Source organism: Chiloscyllium punctatum, chromosome 2 (assembly GCF_047496795.1).
Source record: "Chiloscyllium punctatum isolate Juve2018m chromosome 2, sChiPun1.3, whole genome shotgun sequence".
Taxonomy (NCBI): domain Eukaryota; kingdom Metazoa; phylum Chordata; class Chondrichthyes; order Orectolobiformes; family Hemiscylliidae; genus Chiloscyllium; species Chiloscyllium punctatum.
The window spans coordinates 126,185,328-126,209,860 of record NC_092740.1 but is presented as its reverse complement, the minus strand read 5'-3'; the positions used below and the strand labels follow the sequence as shown (position 1 = coordinate 126,209,860).

The following is a 24,533-nucleotide window of genomic DNA, read 5'->3' as shown; positions in this document are numbered from 1 at the left end:
ATGTTCTCAGGGAAAGCATGACAGAAATGTGAAGGTTGTTTAGGGAGCACTTGCTGATAGTGCTGGATAGGTTTGTCCCACTGAGGCAAAGAAGGGATGGGAAGGTGAAGGAACCTTGGGTGACAAGGAATGTGGAACATCTAGTCAAGAAGAAGAAGGAAGCTTACCTAATGTTGAGGAGGCAGGGAACTGTTAGGGCTGTAGAGGGTTACAAAGTAGCCAAGAAGGAACTGAAGAATGGACTTAGGAGAGGTAAAAGGGGACATAAACAAGCATTAGTGGGTAGGATTAAGGAAAACCCTAAGACATTCTACACTTACGTGAGGAACTAGAGGATAGCCAGAGTGAGGGTAAGGCTGATCAGAGAAAGTGGAGGGAACTTGTGCCTGCAGTAAAGGAGGTTGGGGAAGTTCTTAATTAATACTTTGTTTCAGTATTCACTAGTGAGAGGGACATTAACCTTTATAGGACATCGTGAAACAGACTAATATGCTCAAACAGGTTGATGTTAAAAAGGAGGATGTGCTGAAAATTTTGAAAAATATAAGTCCCCTGGGCAGAGGGTATATGCCAAAGGTTACTACAGGAAGTGAGGGAAGAGATTGCTGTGTGTTTGGCAATGTTCTTTGCATCCTCACTGTCTACTGGAGTAGTGCCAGATGATTGGAGGATGGCAAATGTTATTCCCTTTTTCAAGAAAGGGTATAGGGATAACCCTGGGAATTACAGACCAGTCAGTCTTGCGTCTGTGGTAGGCAAATTATTGGAGAGGATTCTGAGAGACAGCATTTATGATTACTTGGAAAACCATAGTTTAATTATAGAAAGCATGGCTTTTTGATGGCAAGTCATGCATCACAAACCTTATTGAATTCTTTGAGGACGTGACAAAGCATATTGATGAAGATAGAGCAAGGGATTTGGTGTGCACAGAGTTTTGAAAGGCTTTTGATAAGGTTCCTCATGATCGGCACATTCAGAAATTAAGGAGGCATGGGATGCAGGGAAGTTTGGCTGTCTGGATACAGAATTGGCTGACCCATAGAAGACAAATGATGGTAATAGATGGAAAGTATTCAGCCTGGAACTCGCTAACCAGTGGTGTTCCACAGGGATCAGTTCTGGGTCCTCTGCTCTTTGTGATATTTATAAATGACATGGATGCGGGAATGGAAGGATTGGTTAGTAAGTTTGCCGATTACATGAAGGTTGGTGGAGTTGTGGATAGTGTGGAGGGTTGTTGTAGGTTGCAATGGGACATTGACAGGATGCAGAGATGGGCTGATAAGTGGCAGGTGGAGTTCAATCCGGAAAGGTGTGAAGTGATTCATTCTGGAAGATTAAACTTGAATGCAGATTACAGGGTTAAAGGCAGGATTTGTGGCAGTGTGGAGGAACAGGGCGATCTTGGGGTCCACATCCATAGATCCCTCAAAGGTGCCACCCAAGTTGATAGGGTTGTTTAGGTGTATGGTGTGTTGGCTTTCATTAGCAGTGCGATTGAGTTTAAGAGCCGTGAGTTATGCTGCAATTCTCTAAAGCCTTGATTGGAATATTGTGTTCAGTTCTAGTCACCTCATTATAGGAAGGGTGTGGAAGCTTTGAGAGGGTACAGAGGAGATTTATCAGGATGCTGCCTGGATTGGAGGGCATGTTTTATGAAGAAAGGGTGAGGGAGCTCAAGCTTTTCTCATTGGAGCGAAGAAGCATGAGAGGTGACTTGATAGACGTGTACAGGATGATGACAGAGGCAGATAGAGTGAATAGTCAGAGACTTTTTCCCAGGGCAGAAATGGCTATCACAAGGGGGCATGATTTTAAGGTAATTGGAGGTTAGTTTGGGGGGGCTGTCAGAGGTATGTTCTTTACACAGAGTGTGGTGGGTGTCTGGAAATCACTGCCAGCGGTGGTAGTAGAGTCAGATACATTAGGGACATATAAGCGGGTTTTGGATAGGTGCATGGATGATAGTAAAATGACGGGTATGTCGGTTAGTTTGACCTTAGAGTAGGATAAAAGGTTGGCACAATATCACGGGCCGAAGGGCCTGTACTGTTCTGTATACACAAGCCTTGCCACACCCATCGCAGCAGTAGACTTAAATGGTCGCCACTTTGAAGAAGATCAAGGCTGTTCTCCCTGCTGTTTTGGCTTATATTTATTCTCTGACCAACATCCAATGACTTTGTGATTATCACGTACCTATTTATGGGAGCTTGCTTTGTGCAGTTAGCTGCCAGTTTTCCTACAGCAGTGACCACAGTTTGTTGGTAATGAAGCACTTTGTGAACCTACTGAAGATATGAAAGCACTGTGTAGATGTAATTTCTTCATTTTCTTTTTACGCTTTGGATGAGGAGGTGGGTCTAATTTTTTTTCTCCAAAATCTCCAGATTGGCTTCTGAGGAAAACCAACGAAAAGACAGCAACGTTGAAATTAATCTAAGAACAAGAAGCAGACTAAACAGCGGGAAAGTGGGTGGTGATGATGATGATGATGACAGTATTGCTGACTCTGATTTTGATAGTGATGCGGGTAATGATGTAAAAGACGACAGTAATTTCATTCAATCCTCTTTAACTCCTCTGCCCACTCCACATATGGATGCAGCATTGCATGAAAACAACTCATCAAAGACTAAAGGAACTGAGGCAATTGGCATGCTCAATATTTCTATGTTGACTCTGGATGCATGATAGATCTCGATCATAACATTATAATCTTAAATTACAATCTTCCAGGAATATACATGACTTATGCATCCTGTTGTGTTTTTTTTTTGTGTAGCATGAAACCAAGTGCTCGGGCATGTGAATCTGGTAAATATTAAACTAATATGCTGGAGATTGGGATCATAAGGGAAAACTGTAGATGGATGTACGTTGTGTTTGATGTGTTATGCTGTTGCAGTTTTGAAGGAACGTACATTGAATTCATTGGCACCTTACTTAGTTTTCAGTTTATGGCAATGTTGCCAGCAACTTGACCAATCCACACACTTTGCTCATGCAGTATAAATGTTGCTCCCTTTTGAAATTTGCCATTGTTGCATCTCTTCTGATGACTGCAAGATGAACATTTCTGAACTACTCCAATTCTGTACTACCAAACAATGATTGTTTTATTTGGATCATCTTTCAAATAAAGTGAAATATTGGATTCCAACTTTCTACTTGAGTGAATTAAACTATAATAGATCATACTGTTATCTTTCCTTTTTTTAACCCCACTGTATTTTGTCTTTGTTTTCTTCTTCTACTTTAGTTGGTCCAGGGTATCTAAACAGGAAATGCTGGAAACACTCAACAGGTCAGGGAAGATTTGGGAAAAGGGAAATGGCCTGATAGCCTTTCATTCGAACTAGAGAGATGAGCAGAAATCCTGTTGGGAGAGAGAGAAATTCAAAGCCAGGCCTCCCTTGTCAAAAAGAAATGGTGAATTAAAGCTCTGAAGATGTTGTGAAGTTCAGCACCTGCTAGAAATCTGACTAAAAACAAGAAATACTCAGGGGTAGCTCATGTTTGTCAAGAAGGAGAAAAACACAATAATGTTTCAGATTGATGATTATTCATTACAGCTAAACGTTGAATTGAAATCAAGCCTCAGCTTTGTACTTAAAGCCCTGTTTGGAATCAGACTTTTTGAAAATGTGGCAGCTGAATTTTCCAAATTAAATTAGCTGTCTTCATATTAATGTTGGTTTGTGGCTTCCCACAAAAGTTCAGTGAAATCATCAACAGATGCTTATGGAATTTCTTTGTGGAGAATTGGCAGTCTATTTAGATTTTTTTTCTCAGAAGATCAAAAATAATTTCCTTTGTGAAATATAGATTGGTTTAGCTTGGGCAATATGACAGTCATCCAGTCTCCCATTTCAGTTGCCTAGCTCTCCCTCTATCACCTGATTCATGTGTACACAGTCACCCGTGAAATGTACACTCGCCTATTTCACACTCGCAATCACTCCACTCATAGTCACCCAGTACCCAAAGAGAAACAGAGTCACCCTGGGGAGTTCTAAAGGTATTAATGGCAGAGATGGTGGATACATTTTTATGATTTTTTTCATAAAACTTCCCTAGATTCTAGAACAGTCACAGCTGATCAGAATTGAGCAAATTCGATAAAGGAGGGAGAGATAAAACAAAGACGTGATGTAAATTATTGAGAAGGTGCTGGTATCTGTTGTTAAGGAACTGGTAATCACAAGTTGGTGTTGATTTTGCCTCTTCATTTTTAAATTGACATTTCATCAAATTTCTAAGTAAGAGAGGGGATGAGGACCAGACTAATGGGTTTCATAAGTATTGTGAGAGGCAGTTCGAAAAGTGACTGTTACAATGATAGTTCTAGCCCTATACCTGTCCCACCAAATACATGCTGAGTCCTCCTGCTGTGTATTCTCCTCCTGTGAGCTGATTGGCCATTCAGCATGGATACGCTACCTCCTAATCTCATCACATCCCTCTTGGTAGGTCGTCAGCACTGCAACAGTAAACGTCCCCGCCCCTGCCCCGATCAAAGCGTGTGTTGATTTGGCATCAAGCTAGCGAGCCAGCCTGACCTTTTCTTTCCCCAAGTCCCTCCCTGGCACCTGCAAACACCAGTCAAAGTTGTTGGGAAAATCTCAGACTGTATGCCTTCCTTACGACAGACTTTCCCATTTTGTTGGAGACTGAGGGAGCCAAGAGGTGGGGATCAGGATGAAAGTGGAGTTAATGTTGAGGATTAGCCATGATTGTTTTAACTGACTGAGCAGGTTCAAGATTTTATGTTGCCAGGTTCTACATGGCGATATCAGCCCACTGTACATCTCTGTGACTCTATCCCTGAAGGCACGCTGGATGGCACAGTGGTTAGTGCTGCTGCCTCACAGTGTCAGAGACCCAGGTTCGATTCCAATATGTATGTCAATATGGAGTTTGTGTGTTCTCTCCGTGTTTGCATGGGTTTCGTCTGGATGCTCTGGTTTCCTACCTCAGTCCAAAGATGTGCAGGTGAGGTGGATTGGCCATGCTAAATTGCCCATAGTGTCCAGGGATGTGTAGGTTATGTGGATTAGCAGGGATTGGGAAGGGGGTTGAGCCTAAGTGGGGTATTCTTTGGAGCATTGGCGTGTGCTTGTTGGGCCAAATGGCCCAACACTGGAGGGATTCTAAACAAAAAATTAGTGAGTACAGCATTTAACAGGGGTGGGGCAGGTAGAATGATTAGAAATAACATATATGACAGTAGTGAACATATTTAACACTAATGTTGTAACTGACTCTTCTATAGTTCTAGCTAAAGGATAAATGGCATCAATCAGGACATGATTGTATTGGAGTGTGTGCAGAGGAGATTCGCTAGGACATTGCCTGGGATGGAAAGTCTTAGTAATAAGGTGGGTTTGTTTTCCATAAAGTAGAGGAGGTGGGGGGGGAGTCTGATGTGTACAAAATTATGAGAAGCACAGACAGAGGAAATTGTGAGAATCTCTTCCCCATGGTACACCTGTCTATAAGACCAGAGAGTATAAATTTAAGGTGAGCAGCAAGGAGTTCAGAGGATTTCTAAGAAAACCTTTTTCACCCAGTGGGTGATACATATATTGGAATGTGCTGCCTGAGAGGATGGTAGAGGCAAGTACTCTTGCAACATTTAAGAAGTGTCTGGATGAGTATATAAAATGCTGGGGCATAGAAGGCGATGAATCAAGTGAAGGTAAATGGCATGAGTGTAGCTTGGTGTTTCATTGGGAGGCACAGCCATGGTGGGCTAAAGGGCATGTTTCTGTGCTATATGACTGTATTTCTCTCTAATCCTAATTGATTTACACCATAGGCCACCCTTTGGAAGTGGAAGAAAAGAGGAAAATGTGTAAAATATATCAATTAAAAATGATGGGACATTTCAATTATTCCCAAGGAAAATTGCAAGGAGGAAAAAGGAAAGTGGACTTATTATCACGTGCTGAAAAATGTGTTGCTGGAAAAGCGCAGCAGGTCAGGCAGCATCCAAGGAGCAGGAGAATCGAGGTTTCGGGCATAAGCCCTTCTTCAGGAATGAGGAAGGTGTGCCAAGCAGGCTAAGATAAAAGATAGGAAGGAGGGACTTGGGGGAGGGGCGTTGGGAATGCGATAGGTGAGGAGGTGAGGAGTAACCTCCTTCCACCTATCGCATTCCCAACGCCCCTCCCCCAAGTCCCTCCTTCCTATCCTTTATCTTAGCCTGCTTGGCACACCTTCCTCATTCCTGAAGAAGGGCTTATGCCCGAAACGTCGATTCTCCTGCTCCTTGGATGCTGCCTGACCTGCTGCGCTTTTCCAGCAACACATTTTTCAGCTCTGATCTCCAGCATCTGCAGTCCTCACTTTCTCCTTATTATCATGTGTACAGGATTCACTGCTTGCTTAGTATTGTAAGATGTCCAGCGTTAGAGGTTTCACTAGTGGACCTAGTCATGGAAAGTTAAATAGATAACAAAAGTAAGCATATGGGGAGCATCTGGTCAATAGCAATCATGACATTATAAGTTTTATAATAATGATAGGAAGATATATATGTAAGAAAAATATTAAATTTATATATTGATTAAGAAGTTAATTATGAAGGAATGAGATTCAAACATCTTTCTTGAGCTGTGAACATTACTGTCTATCCCAGGAGATTGTGAGCAAGTGTTAATGAGCCATCTACTTGAACTGCTGCCTTAGATAGACCCACGGTGTTGTTATGATGGGAGATACAAGGTTTTGACAGAGTAGCAGTGGAGGAACAAAGATATAATTACACGTAAAGTTGGTTTATGACTTGGGTGGTATTTCTGAAGATCCGTCGGCCTTGTCTGAGGTGGGAAAGTATGCAGGTTTGAAAGATGCTGTCATGGGCCAAGTGGTTGCAGAATGTCTTATGGATAGTACATACCACTGCCATTGTGGTCGAGAGAATGAATGTTTAAAGTGATGAATAGAAACGTAAGGCTGACCTTTATCAGAAAGCTGTTGTCATTTTTGGTGAGTTTCGCTGAGGGTTTCTCTCCACAATGCCAAGCAGTTTTTGTTTTGCAATATCATCCCAAATGATACAACACACACGCCATGGCACTCAGCTGGTTATTATCTGGAACTCACCATGGATAGAAGTACTTTCCACTCCCAGGACATCTAAGGATTCCTGGCATCAGTGTCATATTTGAAAGGTCATTTTACATGCGGCATCTACAGCTTTTCTGCAAGGCTCAATTTATTTGCTCTGAATATGGAAAATAAGAGGAAATTGGTCCTGTGCTTTACAAATAGCGACCCGGAGGATCTGGTGAATAGGAAGCTGCAGAGAAATGCCATCCTCTTCCTCCAGGATCAGTCTAGAAGGCCACAACACCAGACCATGTCTGCTCGAAGGTTACCACCCATGGTCGGAGAAATGCCCAGCAGTCTAACAAGAAGATTAATTACCATATCTGCTCTGCCATGGTAAGTGCCACACTCTCTGATACATCGCACTCAATCCATCTCTGCTACGGCACATATCTTCACCAACCTCATGGTCTACCACTCTCAGTCTTGCATAAAATATTTTCCCTCAGTCAATGCACAACCATCACTCCACCCCCACCACCAACAGTAAGCACCCAAACAACGAACAGTGCACAGCCTTGTGCTGCCTCCTCATTCACTTGGGATGCCCACCATCTTTCTAGCAGCAATAGCTGTGCAACACAATTTCACCTCACTCGATTTCTACTTTTGTTTCATTCCAGGAGAATATGACTCATGATAGGGCCTACAGAGCTAAGACGGTGGTGGGGTGCCCAACATTTGCCTCCATAACCCTAGAAAGAGAGGATGCTAGCGCTTACTAGTGAGGACTGGAATCATTCCTGTGGAGACGCTGAAAACCCCATATCCTGGAGTTTGCATTGCTGCCCTACTGTCCCATTAACACCATGATGAATGTGTTCTGAACATACCCAAACTTGCTCACGATACAGTCTCACTTTTGAGTCCTGCTGGTATTCGTGGTATCACCGCTGTCTCAGTGCTCAAGACCGTAGTCCTGCAAGACATCCCTTCCTCACCTATGCGAAAGAACAAATGGGTGGTTCAGAGGATGAACCATCAAGGCTGCCATCTATATCCTCCACCAGCTCAGATACTGACACCTTGGTGAGTATTTTAGCTAGAGTTGGGAACATCTACTTGAGTATATCACTGCCATATCGCAACAGCTGGTTGAGAGAAACGGCATCTGAAGTTGCTGGCAGTTGGAGGGCTGCTGGAGAACAGGTATTTGTGCAGTCCCAAGCAGGAGAGGACCTCATGGAGATACTGGAGAGACTGACACAAAGGTTGCATGACTGCACCAAAGCTGTTGGGATCCTGCAACATCTGGCATATGAGTGTCTGGCTGCCTCCATGAACAGATTGATAGCTGCCAAGTCCAGCAGTCTCAGAGTTTGATGGACACTCACACAGGTCTTCACTCCATCGTTCCAGCCATTGTTGTTAGGTGACAGGGGGCCTTGGCCTCACTCAGATTCCCTTTCGTAGTCAGCCGGCGAACGGAGAAAGAACCACTTTAAGGCCCTCTAGAGGTCTCCTCTCAGGACACTACCGAGAGGTGGCCAAACCTTACACTTCCACGATGTCTGCCATATTCCTCGCCCCCTCCAATTGCATGGAGGAGTTTAAGTTGATTAGGGTGAACTGCTCTCTGGCCAGGACACTCTCAGCACATCTGGACCTTGAGACACTCATGTTCCATGGGTCACCCAAGCTAAACTCCAAGACCAACAGACTGCACTGTAGGTCAGACTTCCTACCCCTACTACAGAACCCAGGACTGAGATATACTGGGAGAGAAGGAAAGAAGCAAACCATCTCTGGACACATGATGGCATGAATGAAACTTCATTGTAAACATGTTTTCCCATTTGATAATACATATTCACTGTTCATCATCATCAGCTGGCTCATTTTTAGAGGGATAGTGAATCTCCCTGTTGCTTCATATTCTAAAGCTTTCAGTACCTGAGGGAAGTGGTTTTAGTGGGAGCTGAGGAATACTCACTGAACTAAGTCCATCAAGGAAGAAAATGCAGCCCATCTCTGGAAATGCTTCATTTCATTTTTCTTTACAGCTTGCCTTATTATTTGAGCATAATTGTTACAAACCCCAATACTGAATAAGTTTAGAGTCATAGAGATGTACAGCATGGAAACAGGCACTTCAGTCCAACTCGTCCATGCCGACCAGATATCCTAAATTAATCTGGTACCACTTGCTTGCACATGGCCCGTATCCATCTAAACTCTTGCTATTCAAAAACCCATCCAGAAGCCTTTTAAATGTTGTAGCTGCCTCCTCTATTTCCTCTGGCAGCTCATCCCGTACATGCATCACTTTCCGCATGAAAAGATTGCCTCTTAGATCCCTTTTTAAATCTTTCCCCGCTCATCTGAAACCTATGCCTTCTAGTTTTGGATTCTCCAGTACAGGGAAAATACCTTGTCTATCTACCCTATCCATGCCCTTCATGATTTTATAAACCTCTATAAGGTCACCCCTCAGCTCCAACGCTCCAGGGAGAACAGCCTCAGCGTGTTCAACCTCTCCCTGTAGCTCAAACTCTCCAACCCTGGCAATATCCTTCTAAATCTTTTCTGAACCCTTGCAAGTTTCAGAAGAGAAGAGAATAGCACACAATATTCCAAAAGTGGCCTAACCAGAGTCCTGTACAGCTGCAATATGGCCTCCCAACTTGTACACTCGATGTTCTAACCAATAAAAAAAAGCATACCAAACATCGCCTTCACTATCCTATCTACGTGAGACTCTACGTTCAAGGAACTATAAACCTGCACTCCAAGGTCTCTTTGTTCAGCAACACTCCCCATGACCTTGCCATTAAGTGTACAGGTCCTGCCCTGATTTTCATATACCCATCCAAATGCATCAGATCAAGGTCCCATTGTAATCTGAGGTAACCTTCTTTGCTGTCCACTTCACCTCCAATTTTGATTGCCTTTCCAAAATGCAGCACCTCACATTTATCTAAATTAAACTCCTCAACCCATTGGCCCATCTCATAGACTCATAGAGACGTACAGCATGGAAACAAACATTTGGCCCATATCTCTCTGAACCTTTCCTACACATGTAGCCATCCTCATCAAAGTGTTCTATAATCACGGAGTAGTGCTGGTGACAGAGGTGACCTCACTGCAGACTGAATGGGTTTGTGTTTTCTTTTTAAAACCATCTGTCAGAGCTTTGTGCTGTGCTGCTCAGACCGGCTTAGAGTCACCATAAACTGCTTCAATGTATCACAACTGGAGAATTAAAAATATAGCAAAACTACAAAGCTGCCTTGGGCTTTGTTCCTATGTCACTCTGTTGCTCCAACTAGAGACATCAGCAAAGCAGGTTGTTCTGCTATAACATGCATTTCGTTAACGTGAATTCGCGATTGATGAATTATAGTCATAGATATGTACAGCATGGAAACAGACCCTTCGTTCCAACCCATCCACGCCGACCAGATATCCCAACCCCAATCTAGTCCCACCTGCCAGCATCCGGCCCATATCCCTCCAAACCCTTCCTATTCATATACCCATCCAAATGCATCAGATCAAGGTCCCATTATAATCTGAGGTAACCTTCTTTGCTGTCCACTTCACCTCCAATTTTGATTCCATTTGCAAACTTGCTAACTATACCACCTATGTTCACATCCAAGTCATTTATATAGATGAATAAACGCAATGGACCAGCACTGATCCTTGTAGCACGCTACTGTTCACAGGCCTCCAGTCTGAAAAGTAACTGTCCACCATCCACCCTCTGTCTTCTACCTTTGAACCTGTTCTCTATCCAAATGGTTAGTTCTCCCTATATTCCATGTGATCCAACCTTGCTAACCAATCTACCATGACGAACCTTGTCGAACACCTTACTGAAATCCATATAGTTCACGTCCACCAATCTGTCCTCGTCAATCTTCTTTGTTACTTCTTCAAAACACTCAATCAAGTTAGTGAGACATGATTTCCCACACACAAAGCCATGTTGACTATTCTGTAAATCCTGTCCCTCAGGATTCCTTCCAATAACTTGCCCTCCACCGATGTCAATTTCACTGGTCTATAGTTCCCTGGCTTGTCCTTACCACCTTTCTTAAACAATGGCACCACGTTAGCCAACCTCCAGTCTTCCAGCACCTCACCTGTGACTTTGATGATACAAATATCTCAACAAGGAGCCCAGCAATCACTTTTCTAGCTTCCCATTAAGTTCTAAGGTACACCTGATCAGATCCTGGGGATTTATCCACCTTTATGCATTTCAAGATGTCCAGCTCTTCCTGCTCTGTAATATGGGCATTTTTCAAGATGTCACCATCTATTTGCATACATTCTATATCTTCCATGTCCTCTTCCACAGTAAATACTGATGCAAAATACTCTTTTAGTATCTGCCCCATCTCCTGCGGCTCCACACGAAGGCCACCTTGCTGATCTCCCTAGTTACCCTTTTGCCCTTAATGTATTTGGAAAAATCCTTTGGATTCTCCTTAACTATATTTGCCAAAGCTATCTCATGTCCCCTTTTTGCTCTCCTGATTTCTCTCTTAAGTATACTCTGCTGCCTTTATACTCTTCTGAGGATTATTTTTTTAAATAAAATTGTTTGTTGCTTCCAACGCCGCAATGCATCAAGATTTTCTGGAATATTGTTCCGTTGTAAACCACCATGCATATGCGAGTCAGCTTAATGTTGGCAAAGGCAGCTGCTACTGAGGATGCACATCCTGCTCATTGCTGATCGAATATCACTAACCTATCGGTTAACAGACTAACTAGCAAATACTATTGTCCAGAAGCACATCCCATCAATGAAGATCTTGTATTAAATGTTTCTGTTCATTCAAAGAGGAACAAGCACATGCTGCAAAATAACGTGGCGATGGAGGGTTGTTTTTCAGACTGGAGACCTGTGACCTGTTGAGTGCCACAAGGATCGGTGCTGGTCCACTACTTTTCATCATTTATATAAATGATTTGGATGTGAGCATAAGAGGTATAGTTAGTAAGTTTGCTGATAACACCAAAATTGGAGGTGTAGTGGACAGCAAAGAAGGTTACCTCAGATTACAATGGAACCTCCATTAGATGGGCCAATGGGCTGAGAAGTGGCAGATGGAGTTTAATTTAGATAAATGTGAGGTGCTGCATTTTGGGAAAGCAAATCTTAGCAGGTCTTATACACTGAATGGTAATGTCCTTGGGAGTGTTGCTGAACAAAGAGACCTTGGAGTGCAGGTTCATTGTTCCTTGAAAGTGGATTCGCAGGTAGATAGGATAGTGAAGAAGATTTTTGGTATGCTCTCCTTTATTGGGTACAGAGCATTGAGTACAGGAGTTGGGAGGTCACATTGTGGCTTGACAGGACACTGGTTAGGCCACTTTTGGTATATTGTATGCAATTTTTGTCTCCTTCCTATCGCAAATATGTTGTGAAATTTGAAAGGGTTCAGAAAAGATTTACAAGGGTGTTGCCAGGGCTGGAGGATTTGAGCTATAGGGAGAGGCTGAACAGGCTGGGGCTGTTTTCCCTGGAGCGTCAGAAGCTGAGGGGTGACCTTATAGAGGTTTACAAAATCAGGAGGGGCATGATAGGATAAATAGACCAAGTCTTTTCCCTGGGGTGGGGGAGTCCAGAACTAGAGGGCATAGGTTTAGGGTGAGGGGGGAAAGATATAAAAGAGATTGAAGGGGCAACTTTTTCACTCAGTGTGATGCATGTATGCAATGAACTGCCAGCGGAAGTGGTGGAGGCTGGAACAATTGTAACATTTAAAAGGCATCTGGATGGGTATATGAATAAGAAGGATTTGGAGGGATAAGGGCTGGGTGCTGGCAGGTGGGTCCAGAATGATTTGGGTTATTTGGTCGGCATGGACGAGTTGGACCAAAGGGTCTGTTTCCATTTGGTAGATCTCTATGACTCTCTATGACAATTCTCTCAAATAAAAGCTGGTCATTTGCTTTAAAATAATTATCATCTGTAATAAAAACAGGAAATGCTTGGAATGCTTCCCAAGTCTGGCAACATCACTGGAGAGAGAAACAGATTTAATGAGACTGATTTTAACTTTTTATTAAATGAATGGGTTTTGAGTGAGTTAACCATTTCAAGTCAATTAGGTGTCAATAAGTTTTATTTAACGACTTTACAATCCCCCAGCTTTAAGTTTTTTGTGGGTAAGTTAATTTGCTTGGGTTTTATCAGGGAAAGTTCCTGACCACATTATGCAGATTCCACCAATAAGGACTATTTCAACTGTAGGCTACAGACATTTTTTTTAATAGATATTTTTATTGAAAATTAAACATATGTCTACAAGTTTACAAATAAAAAAACCCAAGTATAAACATTGATATACAATTAAATCTTAGATAAATAATAACCAAAATCTATCAAACAGAAAAAAGAGATATTGAGAGAAAAAAAACCAAAACTCAACTAACTACTAATCTAACCTACAACTAACCAGAGTGTATAATTAAATCTCTTACATTATTCAGGAAAAGAAAACGATGGATAACACAGAAATTGAGAAGTGAAATATATGCTCGGAATGTGTTAAAATCAGATCATAACAAAACCCGTTTTCATGCGGGATCCTCTCCCAAGGGGCCCCGGACCAGCCAGGGTCGTTGTCTCAATTAAGTAAAAGCCCTTGTTAGGACGGCCTAAATATCTGTATTTGTGTAATTCAAGAAGGGGTGCCATATTTTATGGAATAATTCAGTTTTTTGGTGCACCATATTTGTAAGGAAGTCAAGGGGAATGCATTCCATGATGATTCTGTGCCAATTCGAAAGTCCAGGGGGGGCCCTCAGCCACCCAGTTTACCAAAATATTTTTCCTTGCACAGAAAGAGAGAATGGAAAATAATCTCTTCCAGTGCATATCCAGGGAAGGTAAGTTTAAAAAGCCCAAAAGGAGAGATACTGGATCCACTCTAATTTCCATTCCTAATATTTCTGTCAGCACTTGCTACTTTAGTCCAATATCTACGGATCTTATGACAGGTCCATCAGCAATGTACAAGAGTGCCCACCTCTAATTTACATCTAGGACACATTGGAGATGCTCCTGCCTTAAATTTTGCCAATCAGTCCGGTGCTATATGGGCCCTATGAAGTATCTTCAACTGAATAGCCTGAGTTCTGTTGCAGATGGAGATTTTTCTGGCATTTTCCCAAATGTCATTCCACATTTCTATAGAGATTTCCAGCCCCAATTCCTGATCCCATGTTTTAAGCAGATTGTCCATATCTTCCGATACTTCATCATGTAATAAATGATAAACAGTGCTGACTGAAGATTCTCCCATTGGCCATAACACACTATGTTCTCTGTCTGATTTATAAAGGCTATCTAATAGCGTAGTCTTCTTCTGTATGTAATCTCGAATTTGGAAGTATCGAAAGAGATCACCATTAGGTAATCCAAATTTCTGATGCAGCTGTTCAAAAGACATCAGGACCCCTTCTTTAAACAGATCCCCTAAACAGGAGATACCCCTGGATCTCCAGAGTTTGATAGTGGCGTCTGTAAGCCGCGGTTGAAACCCCCAAGCTCCCACTATCGGAGTATAAGGAGATGTTTAATGTGAATTGCCCTCATTTTGCCACATTATATTCCAAGCTTTAATTGTGTTTAGTATTATAGGGTTTTTACAATGAGCCGTGATGATTTTCCTCTTGTCTGAAAATAAGAGGTTAATAAGTGGGCATTTTACTTGAGAAGCCTCGACGTCCAGTCAGATTGATTGCGGGTCAGGCAAGACCCAATCGGCTATGTAACTTAATAGGGAACTTAACTGATATTTCCTAAAATCTGGAAAATCCAGTCCTCCCTTGCCTGTGGAAGCTGTAGCTTCTTCAGCTTAATGAGGGGCCGTCTATGATTCCAGATGAAGGAACCCAACCAGCCATACAATTTGCGTAGAGCCAACCTCAGCAGCATCACCGGAAGCATTCTCATAGGGTATAGGAGACGGGGCAGGACATTCATTTTAATTAGTGCTATTCTACCCAGCCAGGAAATTGGAAGGTCTCCCCATTGCTGGAGGTCCTGCCTTATCCTTTCCAGTAAATACACAAAGTTAGCCTTGTATAACTGGCCAAATACTGGGGTATTAAAAATGCCTAAATATAAGAAACCCTCCAGGGACCACCAAAAGGGAAAGTGAGATCCGTCCAATTGGTGGGATATACTAGCAAGGCTGCCCATTGGCATAGCCTCCGATTTTGAAAAATTAATTTTGTAGCCTGAAAATGCACTAAAAATGTATTAATAACTTGGATTAAGCGAGGCACTGACATCAGGGGATTACTGAGAAATAGGAGAACATCATCTGCATAAAGGGTAATTTTATGTTTACCTATACCAATCCTCGGGGCCATTATATTAGGGTCAGCCCGTATAGCTTCTGCTAGTGGCTCAATTAGTAGCGTAAATAGCAATGGCGAGAGAGGACATCCCTGACAGCAGCCCCTATCCACACTGAAGCTATCCGAGCCTAATCCATTGGTAATCACAACTGCTTTGGGATCACTATACAATGTTGAGACCCATTTGGTAAACACCTGTCCAACGTCAAACCTTTCCAATGTGTAAAACAGATATGACTATTCAACCTTGTCGAATGCCTTTCTCACGTCTAATGAAACTACTACTCCTGGTATCTTTATGATGTGTGGCAATACCCTTTCTAGCCTCAATGCTAACGTTTAAAAAGGATTTTAAAATCTACATTTAGCAAGGATGTTGGTATGTATGATGCGCAATCATCTGGGTCCTTTCCTTTTTTTGAGACTAAGAGAGATATTCGCCTCTTTCAGCGAAGGCGGGAGACAGCCCAGACTGTATGAGTAGTTATACAATGTCCATAAGTGGGCCAGCCAGTATTCCTGGAAATTCTTTATAGAATTCAGCTGGAAAGCCATCTGGGCCCGGTGTCTTACCGCTCTGAAGTTGCCTGATTGCATCAAGTATTTCTTGGCTTGTTAAGGGAGCATTCAGAACCGATACCTGTTCCGGAGTTAGGTCTGGAAAGGCCAGGTTTTTTAAAAATGCCTGCATCCTCCTAGCTCTATCTTTGCAATCCTGCAATTTATATAAATCAGAATAAAATTTTCTAAAGATTGTGTTCATCCTTTTATGATCATGAGTCAGAATACCCGCACTTTCCTTGACAGACGTGATAGTTTGAGGGGCCTTTTTTTTCTTTGCGAGAAATGCTAAGTATCTACCAGCTTTATCGCCAAATTCATATAACCTTTGTTTTGCAAATAATATATCCCTCTTAGCCGTTTGGGTAAGCATGGTGTTCAGAACTGTCCTAAGGACTGTGATCCTTTGTAATTTGATAATAGAAGGTCTGTCAGCGTTTGCTGTTTCAACTGCTTTTAAGCGAGCTTCAAGCAGACGTTGTTGTTCTCCCTTTAATTTTTTCTGGGTCGCTGAGTATGAAATGATCAAACCTCGCACGTAAGCTTTGATGGTTTCCCACATCATTGATGGGTTGCTAGCCGTACCTGAATTAATTTCTAAAAAAGTTTTAAATTCTTGATAGAAGTACTTCACAAATATACTATCTTTCACCAGGAAGGAATCTATACGCCAATGCCGGGGGATGTCTCATTGTTCCTCGCCTTGATCTTCATATATACAGCAGCGTGATCAGAAATTGTAATACTACCTATTTTACAGGATGATTTGGAATTTTTAAAAATCGAGGGGGCAAAAAACATATCAATTCTGGTGTGACGTTTATGTGGATTGGAGTAAAAAGAAAAATCTCTGCCCTGTGGATGAAGGCATCTCCATACATCTACTAATCCTAATTCTTTGTTCAAATCCACCAATTCTCTGGATCTGGGGGATACTCCTGCAGTACTCTTGGGAATCCTATCTATTTCCAGATCCATAATACAATTAAAATCTCCCCCTTATAATTGTATGACGAGCACTGAGAGCTGTCAATTTTGAGAAGGCTTCCGTTATAAATTTAAAAGGATGTGCCAGGGGGCAGTACAGACTTAAGATCCTATATTCCTCTCCATTTAAAAGGCCTTTAATCAGAATATATCGTCCAGATTCGTCTTTTATCTGATTTAGAATTTTGAAAGGGAGATTCTTCCGAATAAGGATAACAACTCCCCTATTGAAGGAAGAAAAGAAAGCCTGATCAAATCCACTCTGTCGTAATTTCAAGTGTTCTTTTACCAACAAGTGTGTCTCCTGTAGAAGAGGAATATCAACCCTTTCTTTCTTGAGGTTTGATAACATTTTCTTCCTTTTGATTGGTGAATTATTCCCCTTGACATTCCAGGTGCACCATTTAACCGACTGATCAATCATAATCATCCCGGCAAGTCCGAGACCCCTCGGGAGAAGAAACCCCATCCAGAACATCCCGAGCATAGAGCATATAAAATTCACAAAAATAAAGGCTCTTTAATGCACTCACATCAATATAATAAAAAACTATTTCTAAACAAAAAAATATTTAAATGGAGATTTTCCCCCTTGTTCCCGGGGGTATCACTTCCTTTCCAAAAGCCCATCATATCCTCTCCCAACCAGTGCCCCACCCTTGACCCAGGCACCCCACGATAGGATAAAGTAAATTCAAATATACTACACAGCTAGAGTTAACAGTGAGTACCCTACCCCTTCCCACCCACACCAACACCTGGATATATTTGGTAATGTTAATACCATGTATGAACATATATAACTATAAAATTACAGTTTCAACAAATAATAATTAAATAAAGTAATACAAAATAACAGGGGAAAGCAATCCCACTCCTAAAGACAGAAATAAAATAGGATAAGGTAACCATCTTCCCCCACCTACATTAACTAGACCCCCCGGACTATATATATTTTAAAAAATGGGGGGGAGAAAATCGCTAAGTGAAGAACAAATAAATAAACCCTTCTCCCCACCCCCCGGAGATAATATTAAACAGTAAGATAATGAAAGGGATAAAAAAGGGGGTAAACCAGGGTGGAAGGAGGTCAAAACAACACCAATTAACTCTTACAATTTATCTAAGAGAGTCCAAAAATTCCGTGACCTTCTCCGGTGATCCGAATTTGTACATGGACCATTCATGGCTAATGCATAGCGTTGCTGGGTAGCGCAAGGAGTACTGAATGTTTAAGTCCCTTAAACGCTTCTTCGCTTCGTCAAATGCCTTCCTCTTTTGGACCAAAGCTGGGGAAAAGTCCTGGAACAACATAATCTTGGATCCTTTATAACTCATGGCTTGGGGATCTTTCTCAAGATTTCTGGAAGCTTCTAAGAACATCTGCCGCACTTTGTAGCTCTGCAGCTGGAACAGGACCAGGTGGCCTGATCCAGCCTCCAGATTTAAAAGCTGTGGAAGCCACTGCTCGAGGAATGCTGTAAGCTGGCCTTCCTTTTCCCGTTCGGGAAGGCCCAGCAAATGAATATTTTTTCAACGTCAGTGTGATTCTCTAAGGTCCAGACCTGATCCACGGCTGATTCTGCTATAGTCTTGGAGGTCGTGGCCTTTAGCTCCGCCCCTCCAACTCGGCGCTCAATTTCCTCGATGTCTCGGTTGTGCTTTTGTAGCACGGCCAAGAGTGAATTCCATCTGCTCCGGGACTCTTCAATAAAGGCGTCGATCTTTGCGTCAAGTTTGGAGATTATTTCTACGAGGCTCACCATGAGGTAAGTCCCCTGGGACGGCTGCGGACCCCTCTGCTGCAGCTGGGGAGGGTGGAGGAGGGGTTCCTGCCTGCTGAGAACTGCGGGTTCCCTTCCCTTTAGTTATTTTTACAAGAGACTAGACTGTTTAAATTCAGTACTGTGCAACTAATTACATTAAGTAAAAACTATTTTAAATGATTTGGTGAGTGTGGTGGAGGCGGGTGACCTACTTTGCCCAAGTCTTGGGAGGAGCACTATAGACTCAGACTTGCTGGGTCGCCGCCATCTTGGATTCCCCTACAGGCATTGTTAACCACCCAGGTTTTTAAAAAATGTGCTGAATGTTTTGTTTTCCCATTTCCAGACTCTAATCTTTGTACTGAAGCCACATTCTACATTATGTTCTGTAACTTAATTGTCTATTTACCTGAACATAAAGCATCCTTAGCAACTGTGCAATATCATTCGATGGAACTGACCTGTTCAGTGGAACATAGTACCACATTGGTGGCTAACCTTGCTTTACCTGTGTTAGGGAGCTAAAGCTGGATGAACATTGGATCATTCGGGAGGCTGAGGGTGTGATAGAGAAGAGTCATATGGAGCTGGGTGACCATCAGGAGAGGGAAAGGGATTGAGCACACAGTGCAGGGACCCCCAGTGGCCGTTCCCCTCAATAATAAATATACCGCTTTGGATACTGTTGAGGGGGATGACCAACCAGGGGAAAGCTTCAGCAGCCAGATCTCTGGCACAGACCCTGGCTCTGTGGTTCAAAAGGGAAGGGGGGAGAATAGGTGAGCGATTCTGATAGGAAATTCAATGGTGAGAGGAACAGACAGGAGATTCTGTGGTCACGATCAAGACTGCCGAATGGTATGTTGCCTCCCGGTTGCCAGGGTGAGGGATGTCTCGGATGAAGTCCACAGGATTCCTAAGGGGAGAGAGCAGCCAGAAATCGTGGTACTCATCAGTACCAATGACGTGGCTCGGAATAGGGATGAGGACCTGAAAAGACAATATTGGGAGTTAAATTGGATTCTAAAAGGCAGGATGAGGAGAGTAGTAATCTCAGGATTGCGACTGATACCACGGGCAACTGAGGCTAGGAACGGAGAGTGAGTGCTGTAAAACATGTGGCTACAGGGCTAGTGTAGGAAGGAAGGCTCCAGATTTGTGGATTATTGGGATACCTTCTCGGGAAAGTGGGACCTGTGCCAGAAGGACGGGTTGCACCTGACCTGGAGGCACGCCTGGAGGCAGGACGTTTTCAGGATCTCTTTGGGAGGGTTGAAACTGGATTGGCAGGGGCATGGGAAGCGGAGCTACAGATCTGAGGGTGGAGTAGCTAGTGAATAGCCAGATACAGTATGCAGTGAGTCAGTGAGGAGAGATAGACAGTTGATAGGGCAAAGGTGCAGTCAGTGTGATGGATCGAAGTGTGTTTAACGCAAGAAGTATCAGCAATAAGGGGCATTAAGCATGGATCAGTACTTGGAACTATGATGTTGTGGCCATTGTGGAGACTTGGATATCACAGGTGCAGGAATAGTTGTTGGATGTTCAATAGGAATAGGAGGTGGAGACAAAAGAGGTGGGGGAAGTGGCATTGCTGATCAGCGATAGTATCACAGCTGCAGAAGGGGAGGTAGTGGAGGAGTATTTGTCTTCTGAGTGGAGGTCAGAAACAGGAAAGGAATAGTCACTTTATTGGGAGTTTTCTATAAACTCCCAATAGGAACAGAAAGACAGAGGAGCAGATTGGGAGACAGATTTTGGAAAGGTGCAGAAGTACCAGGGTTGTTGTTATCGTCAGTGACTTTAACTTCCCTAATATTGATTGGAACCTCCTTAGTTCAAATAGTTTGAATGGAGCAGATTTTGTCAGGTGTATCCAGGAAGGATTCCTGACTCAATATGTAGATAAGCTGACTAGAAGGGAGGCCATATTGGATCTGGTGCTTGGCAATGAACCCGGCCAAATGTCAGATCTTTCGTTGAGAGAGTATTTCAGTGATAGTGATCACAGCCTCCTGACCTTTACTATAGCCATGGAGAGGGATAGGAGTAGATGGGATGGGAAAGTATTTAATTGGGGGAGAGGGCGTTACAATGTTCTTAGGCAGGAAATGGGGCACCCAGGTTGGGTACAGATGTTCTCAGGGAAATGCATGACAGAAATGTAGAGGTTGTTTAGGGAGCACTTGCTGATAGAGTTGGATGGGTTTATCCCACTGAGGCAAGGAAGGGATGGTAAGATGAAGGAACCTTGGGTGACAAGGGAGGTGGAACATCTAATCAAGAGGAATAAGGAAGCTTATTTAAAGTTGAGGAGGCAAGGATCAGACAGGGCTCTAGAGGGTTATAAGGTAGCTCGGAAGAAACTGAAGAATGGACTTAGGAGAGCTAAAAGGGGACATGAACAAGCTTTAGCAGGTAGGATTAAGGAAAACCCGAAGGGATTCTACACTTACGTAAGGAATTAATGAGTAGCCAGAGTGAGGGTAGGGCTGATCCGGGATAGTGGAGGGAACTTGTGCCTGCAGTTAAGGAGGTTGGGGAAGTTCTTAATTAATACTTTGTTTCAGTATTCACTACGGAGTGGGACCTTGACCTTATAGGAGGACAGCATGAAACAGGCTGATATGCTCGAACAGGTTGATGTTAAGAAGGAGTATGTGCTGAAAATTTTGAAGAACATAAGAATAGATAACTCTGCTGGGCCAGATGGCAAATACCGGGTTCCTACAGGAAGTGAGGGAAGAGATTGCTGTGCATTTGGTGATTATCATTGCATGCTCATTGTTCACTGGAATAGTGCCAGATGATTGGAGGATGGCAAATGTTATTCCCTTTTTCAAGAAAGGGAATATGGATAACCCTGGGAATTACAGACCAGTCGGTCTTACGTCTGTGGTAGGCAAATTATTGGAGAGGATTCTGAAAGACAACATTTATGATTACTTGGAAAACCATAGTTTGATTCGAGATAGCATGGCATTTTGAGGGCAGGTCATGACTCACAAACTTTATTGAATTCTATGAGGACGTGTCAAAACACAACGATGAAAGTAGAGCAATGGATGTGGTGTACATGGATTTTAGCAAGGTGTTTGATAAGGTTCCCCATGGTCAGCTCATTCAGAAAGTAAGGAGGCATGGGATACAGGGACATCTGACTCTCTGGATACAGAAGTAGCTGGCCCATAGAAGACAGAGGGTGGTGGTAGATGGAAAATATTCAGCCTGAAGCTTGCTGACCAATATTGTTCTGCAGGGACCTCTGCTCTTTGTGATTTTTATAAATGATTTGGATGAGGAAGTGGAAGGGTGGGTTTGTAAGCTTGCCGATGACATGAAAGTTATTGGAGTTGTGGATAGTGTGGAGGGTTGTTACAGGTTGCAATGGGATACTGATAGGATGCAAAGCTGGACTGATAAGGTGGCAGATGGAGTTCAATCTGGAAAAGTGTGAAGTGATTCATTTTGGAAGATCAAACTTGAATGCAGATTACAGGGTTAAAGGCAGGATGTTTGGCAGTGTAGAGGAACAGGGGGTCCATAGATCCTCAAAGGTGCTACCCAAGTTGATAGGGTTGTTATGGTGTATGGTATGTTGGCTTTCATTGGCAGGGAAATTGAGTCGTGAGATTATGCTGCAATTCTATAATCTCCTGGTTAGAATATTGTGTTCAATTCTGGTCACCTCATTATAGGAAGGGTGTGGAAGCTTTAGAGAGGGTACAGAGGAATTTACCAGGATGCTGCCTGGACTGGAGGGCATGTCTTATGAAGAAAGGTTGAGGGAGCTTGAACTTTTCTCATTGGAGTGAAGAAGGATGAGAGGTGACTTGATAGACGTGTACAAGATGATGATAGAGTGAATAGTCAGAGACTTTTTCCCAGGTCAGAAATAACTATCGCAAGGGGGCATGATTTTAAGGTGATTGGAGGAAACTTTGGAGGAGATGTCAGAGGTAGGTACTTTACACAGAGAGTGGTGGGTGCGTGGAATGCATTGCCAGTGGTGGTCGTAGAGTCAGATACATTAGGGACATTTAAGTGAGTTTTGGATAGGCACATGGATGATAGTAAAATGAAGGGTATGTCGGTTAGTTTGACCTTAGAGTAGGGTAAAAGGCTAGCACAATATCACAGGCTGAAGGGCCTGTACTGTGCTGTACTGTTCTGTATACTCAAGCCTTGCCATCACAATGGTAGACTTAAAGGGTCGCCACTTTGAAGAAGATCAAGGCTGTTCTCCCTGCTGTTTTGGCTTATATTTATTCTCTGACCAACATCCAATGGCCTTGTGGTTATCACGTAGCTATTTATGGGAGCTTGCTATGTGCAATTAGCTGCCATATTTCCTACAGCAGTGACCACAGTTTGGTGGTAGTGAAGCACTTTGTGAATCTACTGAAGATATGAAAGCACTTTAATTTCCTCATTTTCTTTTTACGCTTTGGATGAGGAGATGGGTCTAATTTTTTTTTTCTCCACAATCTCCAGATTGGCTTCTGAGGAAAACCAACGAAAAGACAGCAATGTTGAAATTAATCTAAGAACAAGAAGCAGACTGAACAGCGGGAAAGTGGGTGGTGATGATGATGATGATGACAACAGTATTGCTGACTCTGATTTTGATCATGATAAGGGTAATGATGTGAAAGATGATGGTAATTTCATTCAATCCTCTTTAACTCCTCTGCCCACTCCACATATGGATGCAGCATTGCATAAAAACAACTCATCAAAGACTAAAGGAACTGAGGCAATTGGCATGCTCAATATTTCTATGTTGACTCTGGATGCATGATAGATCTCAATCATAACATTATAATCTTAAATTACAATAATCTTACAGGAATTATGCATGACTTGTAAATCCTGTCGAGTTTTTGTTTGCGTAGGCTGTTACAAAGTGCTAGGACATGTGAATCTGGTAAATATTAAACGAATGTGCTGGAAATCGGGATTGTAAAAGCAAACTGTAGATGGATGTAAGTTGTGTTTGATGTGTTATGCTGTTGCAGTTTTGAAGGTATGTATATTGACATAATTGTCATCTTAATTTGTTTTCAGTTCAAGGAAATGTTGCCAGTTGGTGCTAACCCTCTCAATGGCTACATTATGACATAATTATACATGTAATTGTGATCTAATTTGTTCTTTACCCTGTAAGATTGTTTGTATATTGCTGATAAAATTAAACACGTGCAAAGCTTTTATTTTGTACTCAGCAGGGCAGATACAAGAATGTCAGATTTCAAAGGGAGCTACAGGCCAGCAACTTGACCAATCCGCACACTTTGCTCATGCAGTCTAAATTGTTGCTCCCTTTTGAAATTTGCCATTGTTGCATCTCTTCTGATGACTGCAAGATGAACATTTCTGAACTACTCCAATTCTGTACTACCAAACAATGATTGTTTTATTTGGATAATCTTTCAAATAAAGTGAAATATTGGATTCCAATTTTCTACTTATCATTCCTTTTTTTAATCCCACTGTATTTTGTCCTTGTTTTCCTTTTCTGCTTTAGTTGGTCCATGGTATCTAAACAGGAAATGCTGGAAACATTCAACAGGGCGGCACAGTGGCTCAGTGTTAGGACTGCTGCCTCACAGTGTCAGGGACCCGGTTCAATTCCAGGGAGGGAACTGAATTCTGTGTGGTGTTTGCACATTCTCCCCGTATCTGCGTGTGTTTCCTCCGGGTGCATTGTTTCCTTCCACAATCCAAAGATGTGCAGGTTAGGTGAATTGGCCACGCTAAATTGCCCAT

At 42.6% G+C, this 24,533-nt stretch overlaps 1 protein-coding gene across 4 annotated transcripts in view; it reads left to right on the top strand.

Moving 5' to 3' along the window:
• Positions 1–24,224, top strand: part of c2h9orf85 (chromosome 2 C9orf85 homolog) — a 45,014-nt gene extending 20,790 nt beyond the window's left edge. Inside the window, exon 4 of one of the 4 annotated variants that reach the window (XM_072588151.1) lies at positions 23,259–24,224. In XM_072588151.1, coding sequence (XP_072444252.1) covers positions 23,259–23,565 — 307 coding nt within the window. In that variant the 3' untranslated portion in view covers positions 23,566–24,224. Of the gene's footprint in view, positions 1–2,393; positions 3,167–23,258 lie in introns of those variants that run through there. The other 3 variants (XM_072588154.1, XM_072588152.1, XM_072588153.1) reach the window with 3 other exon arrangements.
• The last annotated feature ends 309 nt before the right edge of the window (positions 24,225–24,533 follow it).